The sequence below is a fragment of the Perognathus longimembris genome, chromosome 6, assembly GCF_023159225.1.
Source record: "Perognathus longimembris pacificus isolate PPM17 chromosome 6, ASM2315922v1, whole genome shotgun sequence".
Taxonomy (NCBI): domain Eukaryota; kingdom Metazoa; phylum Chordata; class Mammalia; order Rodentia; family Heteromyidae; genus Perognathus; species Perognathus longimembris.
This window is the reverse complement of record NC_063166.1, coordinates 46888081-46903605: the sequence shown is the minus strand read 5'-3', so window position 1 is coordinate 46903605 and position 15525 is coordinate 46888081. Positions and strand designations below refer to the sequence as shown.

The window sequence follows — 15525 nt, the reverse complement described above, 5'->3', positions numbered from 1 at the left end:
TATACAACGTTTACACATCAGGATATACATACCAATATTCTTATTAAAAAATGTACTTGTGTACTCACTGCCTTACGTATGAAACTGGAACCTATCTGTACATCACTTTGACAATAAATAATTAATTAAAATATTTATTTGCAAATGCTAACTACTCAGGAGACTGAGATCTGTGGATTGCAGTTTGCAGTAAGCTTGGCAGAAAAGTCTGTGAAACCCTTATCTCCAATAAATTACCCCCCCCCCCAAAAAAAAAAAAACAAGAATGGAGTTGCGGCTCAAGTGGTACAGTACTAGCTTGAACAAAAGAAACTCAGGGAGAGTGCTTAGGCCCTGTGTTCAAGCCCCAGGACTGGTATAAGAAAGAAAGAAAGAAAGAAAGAAAGAAAGAAAGAAGAAAGAAAGGAAGAAGGAAGGAAGGAAGGAAGGAAGGAAGGAAGGAAGGAAGGAAGGAAGGAAGGAAGGAAGGAAGGAAGGAAGGAAGGAAGGAAGGAAGGAAGGAAGGAAGGAAGGAAGGAAGGAAGGGAGAAAGAAAGGGAGAAAGAAAGAAAGAATGGAAGAAAGAAAATGGGGCTGGGAATATGGCCTAGTGGTAGAGTGCTTGCCTCGTATACATGAAGCCCTGGGTTCGATTCCTCAGCACCACATATATAGATAAAAGCCAGAAGTGGTATTATGGCTCAAGTGGTAGAGTGGTAGCTTTTTTTTTTTTTTTTTTTTGGCCAGTCCTGGGCCTTGGACTCAGGGCTCGAGCACTGTCCCTGGCTTCTTCCCGCTCAAGGCTAGCACTCTGCCACTTGAGCCACAGCGCCGCTTCTGGCCGTTTTCTGTATATGTGGTGCTGGGGAATCGAACCTAGGGCCTCGTGTATCCGAGGCAGGAACTCTTGCCACTAGGCTATATCCCCAGCCCCTAGAATGGTAGCTTTGAGCAAAAAGAAGCCAGGGACAGTGCTCCGGCCCTGAATCCACGCCCCAGGACTGGCAACAAAAACAAAACGAAACAAAGAAAGGAAGGAAAGAAGGAAGGAAGGAAGGAAGGAAGGAAGGAAGGAAGGAAGGAAGGAAGGAAGGAAGGAAGGAAGGAAGAGATGAACCTCCCTCCCCAGAAAAAAACACAAACAAAATATATTTATTGTGTATTCTGCACTTCACAGAATGTTATATGTTTTAAAATTGAATGTGTCCATCTAACTGTCCAATGCTTCCAGAGTCACCCTGTCCATCATTCTCCCTCATCCTGTCTGTTCCCTCCCTCAGATGCATTTCACATTTCCCACTTCCTTCAATACACATGTGCATTGAGTATTATGCCTATATTGACCCTTGTTTCATTTTTCATTCATCCATCCCTCTCTTGCCATCTCCTCTCTTTCAATGTCCTTTCTGCTTCCCATGTGTGAAAGCTGGGGAAAGAAGCTGCATCTGAAACTGGAAGAGGCTGATGAAATGGATCTGGCAGAACAATGGAATGCAACATTCCACTGTTTTTACTATTCATACTGTTGATTAGTTAAGTGTGAGAAAACTATGTAGAACTTTAGGTGGAAGCATGCATTAGGAATAAACCATTACAATTTTAATTTCAGCATGGTCTTCATCAGAAAGAAAATTCATCGGCAATCTAATACACTTTTGTACAATCCTTTTCTCTAAGAAGTTGTATGATGAATAAGATTTTTCCTTCTTTATATTTTCTGGGCTTCCCAGTTACCTAGAGTATATTTTACTCTGATAACCATGGAAATAATTTAAATAGGAATATAGTCAAGCTTGTAGAGGTTGCTGTTTCTGAGCCATGCTTTCAATTATGTAGCTCCAAAGAGAAAAGAAACAGGCTTCCTTTGTTAATACCACTCCTCTGGACTGAAGTTTAAGTAGGATATAAAGACAGTTCAAACAATGATTCTTTCTGGTATCTTGGTTGGCATGGAAAGAAGGCAAGAGACATTAATTCTTGCTTTAGTTAGACATTCTACAATATTTAAGGCTAGACCAGTGTTTCTCAACCTTAGTTGCACAAGAATTCACCAAGGAAACTTGAAACAACCCTAACACCTGTCCTCTCACCATGATTTTTGATATAGTCCTACTATATCCTGGATGCCCCACATGATTTGAATTCAATTCCAGGGCTTCATTTCATTTCCCCTCTCTTCTGAGTAGAGGGGGACCTCCTTATCAGTAACAGCTTCATGCTTGTGTGTGGGAACTCCTGGGTAGAAAGTAGATTATGGATAAATTATTGCTGATTTAAGGACTCAACACTCTTTCTCAGGGTTTAGGGCACAGACTTGGGGTTAGGGACTTTTTTGGCTTAGGCTAAATGGTAGTCTAAGTTTAGAGAGAACCTTGATGCATAGGGATGCCATGACTTATGGATCCACTGAGGCAGTGGATGGCATACAGAACACTTTCAAAAACAAAGTCACATGTTGGTGAGTCTAGGGGATTCAAAATAGCTAGGGTGAAATCTCATTGTAGTAAGAGTGGAACCAGAAATCCAAAGAAAGGAAAATTCAATTATACTATTGGAAAGTCTGTTGTGAAAATACTCCAGTGACAGCAGTTGGGGGTTGGCTAAATGGTAGAAGTCTTCCATGCTGAAAAAAAATAGAAAATAAACAGTAAGGTTTTTTTTTTCCTATACTACATTAAGTATTTTCAACTTCTTAGGTCTAACCATGTCAACCATGTGTTAGCATCCTCACCCTAGAGAAGAGGAAGCCCACGCTGGGAGACAATAAGCAATTTGCCATGGTCTCACTGGTGATGATTGGTGACAAGAGGTTTGCACTCTGGTCGACCTGACCTCAAAGCCTATAATCCCTCCAACATCATCTGACTGGGGCCTTGGGTCACATAAATGCTGTCAAAGGCATCCATATCAAGCCTTCATATGAGCTCTATGAAAGCTTTCTGTGCTGTCAAAAAGTGAATGGGGGAAAAGATGCTTATGGAGACAAGGGAGAGACTGAAATAGGACATTTTTCTTTGGTTCAGTGATCCCTGTCTAGCACTCAGAAATAAATTAGGCTATGGTCTTTCTGGAATAGCTAGTGGGAAGATAAAGGCGTGGGGTGCATTAGTAGCTTTCCAGCTTTTTCAACTCAACAAATGAAAGGGGAAAAAAAAAACACAATTAGATTACACGACATTGCTACATGTGCTTACAGGAACTTGCTGAGAGAAAATCATACTGGGATATTCAAAGTCTAAGAAAGGATTCTTAGCTAGGGGTAAGTAACTATCTGTGCCACTCAGATAAATCACTGTGCTTTCTTGGACTCTGTGAGAGATAGAGCAATAGAGAAAGTGGAAAGAAGGGGGAGGGGGAGAAGGAAGGAAAAGGAGATAGAAAGATAAAGAGAATGAATAATGGAGGGTATATACTTTTTATGGATGTGATATATGCTTTAACCATTTCCTTGGATAACATGTGTGTATATGACTTTGAATGCATTGCTTCTTTTGTTTGCTCACAGATTTTCTGAACATCATTGATGGAGCTCTCTCTCTCTTTCTCTCTCTCTCTCTCTCATCAGAAATGGGGTCCCAGAGAAGGATAGTGAGTTGTATAAGGTGATACAGATAGAATATATTGACCTTTTGATTAAAAAACCCACCTGGGCTACATTCAAACGCCATCATTGTCAAGTTTGCCAAAAGATACCTTTTTCTGAATAATTACTTATTTATTTTCAAAGTGATGTACAGAGGGGTTACAGTTGCATATGTAAGGTAGTGGGTACATTTCTTGTACAATTTGTTACCTCCTCCCTCATCTCCACCCTCCCCCTCCCCCTTTCCCTCTCCTCCCATGAGTTGTTCAGTTGGTTTAGACCAAACGATTTTTTTGGGGGGGGGGTTTTTTTTTTTTTTTTTTGGCCAGTCCTGGGCCTTGGACTCAGGGCCTGAGCACTGTCCCTGGCTTCCTTTTGCTCAAGGCTAGCACTCTGCCACTTGAGCCACAGCGCCACTTCTGGCCGTTTTCTATATATGTGGTGCTGGGGAATTGAACCCAGGGCCTCATGTATACGAGGCAAGCACTCTTGCCACTAGGCCATATCCCCAGCCCAGACCAAACGATTTTGTACGTATTGCTTTTGGAGTTATTTGTCTTTTTATCCTTTGTCTCTCAATTTTGATATTCCCTTTCCCTTCCCTAGTTCTAATACTAGTATAAAATATACCTTTTAAAGGTGCAACTAGCTTGAAATACTTCCAGATTAAATGATTTGATGGCTGGAATTTGTTTTACAATGCTCCTGTGTGTGTGGGGGGGAGGGCAGTATGTGTGTTGGGTGGGATGGTAATACGTAAAACAGTATCATCCAGGAATAATTGATTGAGCAATGGTTAAAGGCCTAATGTTCTGTGATGATTATATTGTTTTTCTTTGTATATACTGAAAAATTTCCATAGCAAAATAAATTTATACAACAAAGTGATCCATAATTAAAACATACTACCCAGAACAGGCAATCTCTAATGTCTCCAATTTGAATACTTTATTATTTATCTTTTAAGAAAATCTGCAGAAAAAATGAACTTCTGGAGACATTTTACATGCTTACCTTAGGTCTGGAGATATTTATGTATTTTATATGCCTCTGCCCATTTATATATACAGGTTTTACATATTTTATGGCATTTTATAGACCTCTAATCCAGACAGCCTATTATAACCCCATTTTTCCAGGCAATTCTGTGATTATCCATTTAATTCCTTCCATAAATATACTTTTAGAAGAAAAATCAGAAAGCACTATTCCTAAAAGCTGGCCAAGAGTTGGTTATTAGTGATCATTTCACATGAATGTGTCTGTGGCTTGATTTATTTCTTATGGGTTTCTTTAGAAGGCACAGCAGTGTTGAAAGTGACTGAAAGGCATGTGTAGTCCTTAGAATAGCAGTTGATAGGGTCAAGGGACAAAGGTACTTAGGCAAAAGATAATTGTGGGAGGGTGAGGGCTTAGGTTCCAGAGTCACTCTGCCTGGGTTCTGCTCTTGTCTGTCAGTGGACTCGCTATGAGATCTTGGGTAGGCCTTTCAAACTTCCTGAGTTCCCACTTCCCTAGACATAACATGGAAATCATGGCAGAATCTTCTAAGATGAAAATCAAGGCTGTGCCTGATTCACAGTAAGCTTTCAATTGTTGCTCACTAGTGCTCATGCCACTGTGCAAATATAAACAAGAAAAAAAAGATGTAAGATACAGATCAAAATGCTACCAGTATTTGTCTCTGGATTGCAAATCAAAGGGCAACTTTTTTCTTTAGTTTTGTTTGGGTTTTTCCAATATCCATACAATATTCATTATTCTTATAATAAGGGAAAAATTTAAGTAACTTCTAAAAGTTCTCTAAGTCTCTTTTTGTATGTGTGCTGGTACTTGGATTAGAACTCAAGGCCTTATGTCCTACTGGTGCTCTACCACTTGATCCATACCTCTAGACTGGCACTTTACTAGGATAATTGGAGATGGAGTCTCACAGATTTTTCTGTTCAAGTTGTCTTTGAATCAGAATTCTCCCTTAGCCTCCTGAGCAGCTAGGATTACAGGTGTGAGCCACAGGTAGCCAGCTGAATAGTTTTAGCTTGTGTGTGTATGAGTGTATATGAATGTTTGTGTGTATGTGTGTGTGAGAGAGAAAGAAAGCAAGAGACACAGAGAGAGTATACTAGGTCTTGAACTCAGAGCCTCAAGCTCTTGTTCACTTCTTGCTCATGATTGGTCCTCTACCACTTGAGCCACATCTCTAATCTTACAAGAGACTTTTTAGACTTTTATGATAGAATTTGAAGCCCAAAGGTGTTGTAACCATGCTTATTCCACGCATTTCTTTAAATTTCTATGTTTTAAACTGAGAGATCATAATTATATTACACTTCTGGAGGACAATGTGATACGTTTCCTATGTGGAATAATTACATTAAGCTAATTCATATATGCATCACCTCACTTACTTGTCCTTGCAGCGATATGTATTTTGGCTTATTTGGAAATATTTATATTTTGATCATGGAGACTGCCTCAGAGGAGAGCCAGGTGGAGAGATGACCTCTGCCTTGCCCATACTTTCCCACCATGTTCTTCTCTTCAGGAAGAAGAGCTTCACAAATGCCAATGAGCTCTACAATGTGCCTTCATGGTAAGAAGCATGGGAGCCTTTCTCTGCTCTTTTTCCATGCTATGGGCCCTGCAACTACATGCTCCTGCATGCCAGTAGCTCAGGTCTCTTGGGAGGCAGAGGGCCCATTAAAACAACCATAAATGCCACATCCAGAATAAAAGAAAATCTCATGTTGGGGAATACTATTCTGTGTTCCATTTCCTGGAGTTCATGGGTCCCTCTAGAGTTCTTCTCCACTAAGATGACTAAGCCGTGACAGAAAATGGAAGAGTGTGTAAGCACACATCAGGAGTAAAGACCACTTTGAGGAAAACTGACTCACAGCCATCAGAAACCACAAGCCAGATAAATGGATGAATAATTATGGGCATTGCATACAAGGTTTTGCTTTGCCAAATAATTTACATTAGGACATCTATAAATAGCAAACCCATACAGTGTGTTTGGACCATGCTGCCTTTAATCCAAATGCTAAGACCTTTCCAGAACACACCTACTGCAGTGGCAGGCCCCCTTCAAAAGTTGAATTCCACGCTCAGTCTTGCTTTGAGCGGCACTCATTCACAGAACTAGGTCATCTTGGAAATCTCTATGAATCCATGTCCATGTCACTTCTGGGACTGATGGCCATGATGGGCACTGTGGGCTCTTTTGGGTGGCAGGGGAGCTATGTGCATGTACACCAGTGAGGCTATGCTAGAGACTCCCCCGAGGCAGGAATAGGAGGGATTTTTATGCTTGGTCTCAGACAGGAGAGAGGAAGAATAATTCATAGCCCTCCCTCCCAAGATGGAAACTAGAAATCCCACCCATTCTTCACAACAATCCTGGAAGGTGTGTGTGTGGGGGGGGGGGGGCTTCCGCCTTCATTTCCAGCTGAATTTTGGAAAAGATGCCACGATCAGATAGTCAGTAATGAACAGGAGTGAGCAAGAGCAAAAAAGGAGGGAAAGAGAGAAAGAGAGAGGGGCCAGGAAGCAAGGCAAAGCTTTCTGTCTTAGATGCTCATCTTTGATGGCTAACATCAGAAGACTGGGCCCAACATCCCACCAAATCCCCAAAGCCACCAGTTGGCTCTGATTCACTACCCAACTTTGCCAGTAACTAACTACCTGGAATGAGCCTGCAGGGAGACCATGTTGCCCTTTCCTTGCCCCAATCTGATCTGGGGGGTGGAGGGTTCTCTCTTTCCTTTGCCACTACACAAGGACTGCTCACATGGCAAAAACACTGTGGGTCCTCACAGAGAAGTGTTTGCAAAGAGCCAAGAGCTCTGTACTTCAAACAATCTACAGAGCTGTAACCCTGCGTTGTGATTTCTGCTCTCAGATGAGTTGCCTTTTGGCATCAAGCGGCTGCTAGCAGCCACATTTTACTTGATCCTCTTCCAACATTTCCAAACATGTGCCTGGCACCCACGCGAGTTTCAGAGGAAGTAAATAGTGACAGTTGACAGAGCTTTGGGGTTGGGTTTTGTGTGTTAGTGTGATTCTGTTTAAAGACAGCTTTACGTTCTAAAGAGTATTAACTTCCACAAGAGGAACACCAACTTTCTCACACACGCAGTGTTTTTCTTTTCGAGCATATAGAAACGTCTATTTACAACTACTGGATATGGTGTTAGGCACAAGGTCTCTAAGACCCTTGAGATAGGACACCCATTGCTGGCCCAGGGTGGGCCTAGGCTTGCCTGTGAGTGTCCCTGGGTTGCCTCTGTCCCCTCAGAGCCACCTCACACAGATTGCAAGCAGGCTGCAAGCACAGGACAGCCAAACCTCCTTGGCAGCCCCAAGAAACCATCTCTGAACCAGGAGTCACTGGGAACCTGTGACTCCTGCGCGCCCAGGGCAGAAGTGTGGCTCAAAGACTCGGGTTCACAGGGACCCAGTCCAGCAGCAGCGTCTGCAATAGGTTCTGCCGGACGCTTCAAGTCTCAAGGGAAGGCTAGGGACTCCTCCTAGCTCCAGTGCCAGTGCCAGGTTGGAGGAAGAGAGGTGGCAGGGACTGGGCAAGCACCCTGAGTTGGTGTGCCCTGGGGTGAGCGTACCTTGGACTCCAGGCTGCTGGTGGACGCAGGCGAGGGCGGCTGCTGGGTGCTCGCCGCCTCCCGGGGCAGTCCGTCCACGCTGTCCTCTCGGGTGCCGCTGGGAGGGATCATTGTGGCCACGCGGAACGGTGTTGGGACTCCCCCCCCGGGAACAGCAGGCTCACCTTCCTCCGCGCCCCCTTACGCGCTCAGGTCCGGATCTCGTGGACGCCCATGCTATCGGGTGCCTTGCACCCTTCTGCCTCGCCGGCCGGGCCCTGCCCACCTCCCCGGCCCTGCCCACCTCCCCAGTGCCTCCACAGGCGGGGACAGAGCTCGCCCCGCCCCGCCCACGGCCACCGTACGGGAGGTCGCACAGTGTGACTGCCACCCTTCACCGCAGGCGGGAGGCAGGAGACCCGCAGAGGCTCGGGGCGGGGCTGCGCGACCGCACGGGGAGCGAGGGCGGGTGGGCACCAGGCATCGCCCACTGGAGCGGTGCAGGGAGAGGAGCGCACCACTCTCTCTGGGTTGGGGATGATTGTTTCGTTGGGGAAGTGAAAATTCAAACCAAACGTGAAAGGACAGAAAACCCTTGAATGACATGGCCAGGAGGGACAGCCTGCTACAACTCCCTCTGTGCTGGTTGAAAAAAAATCGTGGCTCACAGATGTGACTTAACTAAGCTGTTTGTGGGGTTCAGTGTCAGACAGTAGGATAGGGGGAGTTCCTGGATTTTCCCATGAAGCTTTGATCTAAGGTAGGTAGACCATACAGATAGAACGTCTGCACCTGCTCCTCAGGTTGTCTTGATCACACCTTTGCCTCCTTTATTATTCTTAGTCACACTGTGTGGCAAAATGCTTTCACTTTCCCCCTTAATGCAAAACTCTCTGGCCAATTTTCTATTAGAAAACTTGAGTCGAGGTTGATGGACTATAAATGTTTGCAAGACCTGATTTTTAGGTGTGCAACCTAGGGAGTCTTGCACTTGGTTCAGTGCTGCGGTTATCTTGAAATTCTTTAATTAAAAAAATTGACAAAGGCTGTATTTTATCTCCCTCCTTCCCTCCCTCCCTCCCTCCCTCCCTCCCTCCCTCCCTCCCTCCCTCCCTCCCTCCCTCCCTCCTTTCCTTCTTTTTACTGCCCCCTGCCAATTACACACTTTGTTCTGCATGCTTGCCAGATCATGCCTTGGGGAAGAGTCATGACTTTTCACATCCCAGACCTCATTTGCAAGCTTCTGTCTGGTGGTAGCTTATCATTTGCCATTTGGCAATAGTAATTCAGAGTGCTGATCTGAATCCCCTAGTCACTCTCACATCCCTGGCTGTATTGACCAACTTGAATGAGCACAGCCTTTTTCCTCAAAACACAAACCTTTGTTTTATTTTTGTTTACTATTGTATTTATTTTTCAGTTCTATACATTTGTAATATAAAGGGGTTTCATACATGTACACAGTACACTTGGAACAAAATTACAAAATATTTGGTGGGTTCAACTATTTTCTCTCTCTCTTCTTCAATCATCTTTTATTCCTCAACATTCCTCCTTTGCCCCTCATTTCTCTAGTACTTTCCTAGACAATCTCCTTTTATACTCATGACTCATTGCTATAACTATTGTAGTCATTATCATTTTAGGTCTACACAGGACAAATGAGTGAAACATGCAGTATTTGGTATTTGGTACTTGGCTTACTGTGTACAATATAATGATTTCCAGAGCCATTTATTATCTTGCAAAAGATTCATTTTCTTTTCAGTTGAGTAATGTTGCATGGTACATATATACACTAGATTTTCTTTATTAGTGTACTGTTTATTGGGTACCTTGGGTAGCTTGGCTATTGTGAACAGAGCTGCAGAAACTACAGGTCTACAAGGTATCTTTCTTGTGTATTGATTCCTTCCCTTTGCCCAGAGAGTATTATATAAGTAGGTCATAAGATAGGTAAATTTCTAGTTTTTAGAGGCACCTCCATACTGACTTCCACAGTGGTTACACTAATTGCAACCAACTGTGTAGAGGGAGGGGCTCCTTTCTCCTTGTGAAAACAAAGTAACACTGGACATATCAAGAAACAGAGTAACACTGGATGTATTAAAAGACCAAATGTCAAATTACAGAGCCTGAGCAACGAAAACAGCATCATTCTGGTGCAAGAGCAGACACAAACACCAATATAACAGAATAGAAGATTTAGGAATAAAGCCATGCAACTACAACCACGAAACTACCTCATCTTTGACAAAGGAGCCAAAATAATATATGGAGAAAAGATAGACTCTTTAACAAATGGTGTCATGAAAGTGGTTATCTGTGTGCAGAAGACTAAAACTAACTCCCCAAACTTTCATTCATTCAAACTTCATCAAAGATCTTAATGCAAGACTTAAGACCTTAAGACTACTTACTACAGGAAAATATAGGGCAGACTTTGGTAGACATATATAATCTTATTCTAGAGCCCAGACAGAGGTATGTATGACTCAGACTGCATGAAATTTAAAAGTTTCTGCCCATCAAAATAAACAATTACTCAAATCAAGAGACAGCCCACAGAATGGAAGAAAACTTTCACCAGCTACTCAATGGATAAAAGATGAATACCCAGAATATGCAAAGAGCTAAGAAAAATTAAGCAGCAAAAGAACAAATAACCCAGTTCATAAATGGGCCAATAAGGGCTGGGGATATAGCCTAGTGGCAAGAGTGCCTGCCTCGGATACACGAGGCCCTAGGTTCGATTCCCCAGCACCACATATACAGAAAACGGCCAGAAGCGGCGCTGTGGCTCAAGTGGCGGAGTGCTAGCCTTGAGCGGGAAGAAGCCAGGGACAGTGCTCAGGCCCGGAGTCCAAGGCCCAGGACTGGCCAAAAAAAAAAAAAAAAAAAAAAAAAAAATTAATGGGCCAATAAATCTCAGAAGTCCAAATGGTTAGCAGATACATGAGAAAATGTTGAACATCCTAAGTCATTAAGGAAAATCAAACAAAAGCTAAACTAAGATCCCAACTTACCCCAGTTAAAGCAGCAGACATCAAGAAAACAGATGACAACAAATGCTGACTTCTTTCTTTTTTTGGCCAGTCCTGGGCCTTGGGCTCAGGGCCCGAGCACCATCCCTGGCTTCTTCCCGCTCAAGGCTAGCACTCTGCCACTTGAGCCACAGCGCCGCTTCTGGCCGTTTTCTGTATATGTGGTGCTGGGGAATCGAACCTAGGGCCTCGTGTATCCGAGGCAGCCCATGACTTCTTGATAGAGACAGAATTCCAAGAGCTGAAGTTACTACAGCAAAAAGAGGAGGAGCCCAGGAGGTCCCAGTAGCACTGTCAGTGTAACTTTGTCGTCATCTACTTGGTGTTCAAAGCAGATGCAACAGGGAGAAAACAGTTTACATCATTCTGCATCTTGAGTCTAGTGAGAGCAGCAGATTAACCAAATCACACATGCACGTACACATCTTTAACAGAGTACAAGAAGGAAAAGAATAGTGAGTATGTCCAGAATGAGCAGGTAATGTAGGTACAGATGAGGAGGTAAAATTCCAGATCTCTTGGAAATTCTAGTTTTGATGCATGAAAATCATTTATCTTTAGGCCTTAGTTATGTAAGAATTGAAAAGATCACTCATTATATTAATGAGTTAATCAGAGCTTAGTTCTGGTTAGAAATAATATTTGACAATATTAATAGACAATATTAACAGTTTAAATATTGTCCCCTAAGTGTGTGGTGCTAGAGATGGTGCTCAGATATACTCACTGAATTACCCCCTTTCACCCATATGAGATAGAGTCTTACCGCATGGTCCAGGCTAGTCTTCAATTTCCAGGCTCCCATGATTCTCCTGCCTAATTCTCCAAAGTAGATGGGATTACAAGTCTGTAAAACTACACCTGACATGAATTTTTAAAGAAGCCATTTCCTCATCACTTTATGTATCTTTCCCCTCCTTAGTCTGAGACTGAAACTCAACTCAGTACCTGCATTTTCTTTTGCTCACTGGCTAGCACTCTATCAGTGGAGCCATGCCTCCAAGCCCCACTTTATGTATATCTTTTTTTTTTTTAAATTTCTTTAAATCTTGTTTATTTGAAACGAAAAAGTTTAGCCAACATTTCTCACTGTTTTACTTTCTTACTTCAGACAAGCACTTCTATGTGGGTTTATTCTAAATTTGTTGGAATCACAAAATCTATGCTGATTTGTGGATCTAATTTTTTTTTTTTTACTGATATTGGGCAAGGCACTAATCTCTGCAAAAGGAGATAAAGACCTATGTTTCATGGTGGTTTTGAGTAGTAAAAGGTCCAATGCAAAGAATTAAGTTCAGTGCTGGTACAAAAATGCTAAATAAATATTAGTTCTGCTATTACAATATTTAAAATACCTACAAATATACAAATTACATTGTTTACATAATCTAAACACTTTGTTACAGTTTAGATAATCCAGATTAAAATGGACTCATTGATTTTTCTTAAAGGATCAATAAATCTTTAAAATCTTTGAACAGAGATTTCATTTGTGGAGGTGCTAATGCTATTTTTTTAATTTATTTATTTCAAATTTTTATTATCAAACTTATGTACAGAAAGGTTACAGTTTCATACGTTAGGCATTGGGTACATTACTTGTACTGTTACCTCGTCCCTCATACTCCCCCTCCCCCTTTTCCTTTCCCCCCATGAGGTGTTCCATTCACTTAGACCATACAGTTTTGCAAGTATTGCTTTTGTAGTTGTTTTTCTTTTTTTACCCTGAGTCTCTCAATTTTGGTATTCCCTTTCAATTTCTTAGAACAGAAATCCATTATCTGATATATAATGGTTATTTTTCCTATGAATGTATAGAATTATCTGTGACTTCTCAACTAAGTTATGTGTTATAGTCAAGCGAACTGTATACATCTAATCTTTTGTTATCCAGCTTCCTCCTTTTATTGTTCAAGATATATCTCCAAGGCATTTATTATCCTTCAAATTATGGAACGTAACCATAACGCTAATTATAATCCCCAAAATAACACAAAAAATACTAGACTCACTTCTGAAAATGCGAAGCAGTTTTACCTTAAATTGTACTCTATTCCTAACCCTAAAATAACTGTTATAACTGAATCCTAATGTTAAGATAAAAACTCTATTTTGCATTCATCTTAACTGTTACTCAACTTGTAATTCTAAAATTTATTTTTAGTTTACCCTAAACCTTCCATTTCCAAATCCCAACCCTAACCTCACCTGAAACTGTAATCTTAACCATAATTGTATTATACCTCAGTCCTAATAAGACAAATACCATACTTTACATTCATTCTTTCACTGGGCTCCTAACTCTTAAAATTAGTTGCAGTTTTATCCTACACCTTAAACTTTTCCTAATCCTGACCCTAAGCCTAACTCTAACTAGAATGCTAACCCTAGTTATACCCAAATCCTAATATTAACACAAGTAGTTGATATTTATCTTAACTTTTACTCTACTTGTAATTCTAAAATTTAGTTTCAGTTTGATTCTAAACATTACAATTTCCTAACCCTAACTCTGGCTGGAAAATTAACTCAAACCTTAATCTTAATTATACCCAAACCCTAAAAGTAACACAAATACCCATGTTTTCACTCACCCTAACTTTGACTCTCTCATACTTGTTCAATTTGCTGTTCTACCCGGAATCTTACCCTTTTCCTAATCCTAACTCTAACCATTGCTGAAATTCTAATCTTATCTCTAGTCTTAATTATATCCGAATCTTAAAAATCATAGTTTTTATTCATCCTAATTTTACTTCTCTTCTGACCCTAAAGCTAGTAAGATCCCTCACCCTACACCTATATTAGCTCCAAAAGCTAATAGTAAAAGAACTCTCAATATTTATCTTTTTTTTTTACCAGATGCCTAGTTCTAAAATAAGTTTCAGTTTCACTCTAAACATCCATTTCCTAGCCATTCGTAAACAGAATCCTAAACAGCTATTCCTAAACAGAATCCTATTTCTTACCCTAAGCCTAAGCCCAAATAACTCTCCTGGTTTCATTAATCTTTAGTTTCATTCTGCTGTAACTTCTAATATAAAATTTGATCATAACCTAAACCTTACACTTTGCTAGCCTTAACTGTAACTTTAAATGGAAACCTAACCCTAACCTTAATGCTAATTATATACGAATTCTAAAACTAAAATAAGTATGCTAGTTTTCATTTATCCAAACTTCGTTGGGACTCATACATTTTAAAATAAACTCCAGATTGACCTAAAATTATACCCTATTTAGGATTCTAGCCCTAACCCAACTGGAACATTAAAGCTTACTCTAACCCTAGCAATACCCCAATAAACAAATACTATATTTTACATTTATGCTTTTATTCAATGAGTAATTCTAAAGTTTATTTTAGGATTTACTCTAAAGCTACCATTTCCTTAAACTTCATCCTAATTCAGCTTGGAACCCTAACTCTAACCCTAGTTCTAATTATACCCAGATATAACAGTAAAACAAATATTCTAGCTTTCATTCATTCTTTTACTCAACTCGTACTTTTTAATATAAGTTACAGTTTGGCCCAAACCTTACCCTTTTCTTAACTTTAATCCTAAAGTAACCTAACTAGAGCCTAACCCTAATCCTAATGATAATGGGATCCTAGTTTAACGTTCATCTTACTTTCATTGACTTGTACTCCTAAAATTTTGTTTCAGTTTGAACTTCTAACCCGAACCTTAACTCTGCCTGAAAAATAACTATAACCCAATTCTAATTATATTCCAATCCTAATAATCACACCCATGTCTGGTTTTCATTCATCTCATCTTTTACTAGACTCTTAAAATAAGTTACAGTTTTACTTAAAACAATATACTTTTCCTAAATCTAACCCTAAACCATCCATTACAAGACCTTAATCCTAACCCTAATTACACCTAAATGCTAAAATTAACACAAATATGCAATTTTTCATTCATCCTTTTACTCAAATTGTAATTCTATTTTTTTCTCCAGTCCTGGGGCTTGAACTCTGTGCCTGGGCATTGTCTCTCAGCTCCTTTTTGCTCAAGGCTAGCAATCATATGAGCCACAGTGTCATTTCTGGCTTTTTCTGTGATTAATTGGAGATAAGGGTCTTGGGGTTTTCTTGCTTAGGCTGGCTTTGAACAATGATGCTCAGTTCTCAGCCTCCTGAGTAGTTAGGACTATAGGTGTGAACCACCAGCACATGGCTGTAATTCCAAATTTTAGTTTCAGTTTGACTCTGAAGTTTGCCATTTCCTATTAGTAAATGTAAGAAAAACTAGAATGTAACCATAGCATTAAAAATAATTACACTTGAATAAAAAACATAGTACAA

At 40.8% G+C, this 15525-nt stretch overlaps 1 protein-coding gene across 3 annotated transcripts in view; it reads right to left on the bottom strand.

Moving 5' to 3' along the window:
- Positions 1 to 8427, bottom strand: part of Stac (SH3 and cysteine rich domain) — a 132791-nt gene extending 124364 nt beyond the window's left edge. For all 3 annotated transcript variants that reach the window (XM_048348652.1, XM_048348653.1, XM_048348654.1), the window contains exon 1: positions 8185 to 8427. In XM_048348652.1, the coding sequence (XP_048204609.1) occupies positions 8185 to 8295 (111 nt within the window). In that variant the 5' untranslated portion in view covers positions 8296 to 8427. The remainder of the gene's footprint in view (positions 1 to 8184) is intronic.
- Between the last annotated feature and the right edge of the window lie 7098 nt (positions 8428 to 15525).